We start from the raw sequence: 2500 nt of genomic DNA on the forward strand, positions 1-2500 counted from the left end.
GTCTAAAATATACTTTTTGTGTACACCTGTACAGCCTGCGCTACCGCGGGTGTGCGGGCAACGGCTCGAAAGTACGTACCATAGCGTTAAGGAGAACTCCTTCTAACGCTATAGACCAGAGCTAAAAATATATATATAATATACATTTTATATCGATATCATGATTATTCTTTTTTTCTTCTAAATTTAGAGTAGCCAATTGTCTAAAATTGCCATGAGTTTACTATTCTAAAATAAGATTTTTACCCCTTTTTCTCCCCAATCTAGTCGTTACGCCAATTAATTCCTCCCCACACACATTTCTGTGCTGTCATTGCTGTTGTATCCTACTGACTCACCTGCCAGTGAGGAGCCCCCACCAGAAGGACGTAGAGCCTTCATCCCACTCCTCCCGCCCAGCACTCCCCGCTGACAGGTGCTGCCCCAGCCCGTACGAGTACGTTCAGTAACATATATTATCCTCCCTCCCCCGAAAACGGGCCAATTGTGTTCGCATAGACGCTCGACAAAGCCGGCTGCACCACGGTGGATTCGAACCCACAACCTCCGTGGTGGTGGGCACTGGGCAGTGACTTTTACCACTGCGCCACCCGAGCGGCGATATCATGATATAAGACTAGATATCGTCTGGGATTTTGGATATCATAATATTGGGATGTGGCAAGCGTCTTTTCCTTGTTTGAATTACTTAAGCCCTATTTTACACTTTTGAACATTGAAAATAAATAGCAGAATAGCCTATCTACAAACCTGCGTTGCATCGCAGAGGGTGGGTGCATGTACTATCGTGTATTGTGTAACCAATGAAAATCAGCTGATTGTCCTCACAAGTAGAGCAGAACAGTGTGTGTGAGTGTGTGTCAGCTGCACCCTTACGTACCAAACTCCCAAAGTACCGAAATCAATCCTAGTAATTAAATATAGCTCTCAATAATATCATTTTTGCATAACCAGTTGCTCGTTGGTGCAAGGGTGACAAAATGATACAAAAAAACAAACAAATATTGATAGGACACACACCTGTGCGTGTGCATACAGTATGTGCGTGTGCGTGTGTGTGTGCGTGTGTGTGTGCGTGTGTGTGAGTTTGTCCGGGTGCAGGTCACTCACGCAATGGTGTCAATCATGTCCAGGCCCATCTCCACACAGCAGTGAGCGTGGTCCGCCTTGGGTTGGGTCAGCCCTGACACACAATAGTAGCAATCACCCAGGATCTTAATACGTCTGCAGTGGTTTTCCTTAAAAAAACACACACACACACACACACACACACACACACACACACACACACACACACACACACACACACACACACACACACACACACACACACACACACACACACACACATACACACACGGAATGGGAGAAACAAACAAATAAAAAGAGAGAGTCAGAAGGTGGCTACAAACTTCACAGAGAGTCCAACCGAACAATAACTTTTTTCAGATGGCCGAACCAGGGCCGCATTAAGACCCCTCAGGGCCGTGGAACACCACAAAACCAAAGGCCCCCCCAGCGGCGTAATTTCACGCACATGCGCCCAACCTTCGCGCGTGCGCTTAATTTTCCGGGTCTAATTCGGGTCTAATTCGGGTCTAATTCGGTTCTATTTGACCAATATAAATCAACATTTTTTCTTTAAATACACAAAAATGAAATACACAATTCTCACAGGGCCCTGCAGGCTGCGGGCCGTGGAACACAAGTTCCACTAGGTTCCACGGTTAATGCGGCCCTGGGCCGAACTGAAAAAAAAAGGTTGGACGGACAAAATGCCAATAGGCCTACATACTGCCACTGAACTCTTGTGAACGCCAGACCCCGCCCACTCAATAATCTGCTCAATGCATCTGCCCAGCAACACCGCGGCTCGTCCTGCCGGTCTCTCAAGCCACTGGAGCATTATGTACAGCCAGCGCTAGAAGCGGTGGTTTTAATACCCGGATCTGCCTCGGAAAGTGCTGTGGGACATGTATGGAAGTTTTGTCATTTTCTTGTGACAGGTTGTGTTTGTGCATTGGTCACCGGAGAGGGATTTGAGAGGAGTTTGTACCTCCTGGAGGTTGGCTCGTAAAAACTGGTACCTCCCCTCAGCCAACATCTCTTTGAAAACAATTGCTGCTTTCACTCACTTTCACTGCTGGCAGGATGAAGCTTGGGCTGAATGAGGAAACACACTAAATGCCCACCTTGAACGTCTGACTAACTTCTGACCAATCATAGTAGCCAAACTACTTGGTCTAGTCAGGACATCTCGGAGGCGCGGAACATTTTGTAGAAATGTGCCTGCCGAACTGCTGTTCGGCTGGAGTATGCAGTGCACAAGAGACAAAGACAATTAGTAGGCCTTTGCACTACGGATATTTTGACTTTTCAAGAGGATGTTTTAGGGTTAGTAAACTCATGGCAAATGGTGCATTTATGCAGTATACTGTAGCGCCTTTTATCCAAAACCTTTTACAGTGTGACATTCATTCACACTCGCACACTGACAGCA

At 46.6% G+C, this 2500-nt stretch overlaps 1 protein-coding gene across 2 annotated transcripts in view; it reads right to left on the reverse strand.

Annotated features, from left to right (window-relative positions):
• adcy1a (adenylate cyclase 1a) overlaps positions 1–2500 on the reverse strand; it is a gene marked incomplete at both ends in the record, with an annotated part of 53371 nt that overhangs the window by 32084 nt on the left and 18787 nt on the right. For both annotated transcript variants that reach the window (XM_084065862.1, XM_084065861.1), the window contains one exon: positions 1111–1238. In XM_084065862.1, coding sequence (XP_083921988.1) covers positions 1111–1238 — 128 coding nt within the window. The remainder of the gene's footprint in view (positions 1–1110; positions 1239–2500) is intronic.

This window comes from Gymnoscopelus microlampas, assembly GCF_963454915.1.
Source record: "Gymnoscopelus microlampas genome assembly, chromosome: 9".
In the NCBI taxonomy this organism is placed as follows: Eukaryota; Metazoa; Chordata; class Actinopteri; order Myctophiformes; family Myctophidae; genus Gymnoscopelus; species Gymnoscopelus microlampas.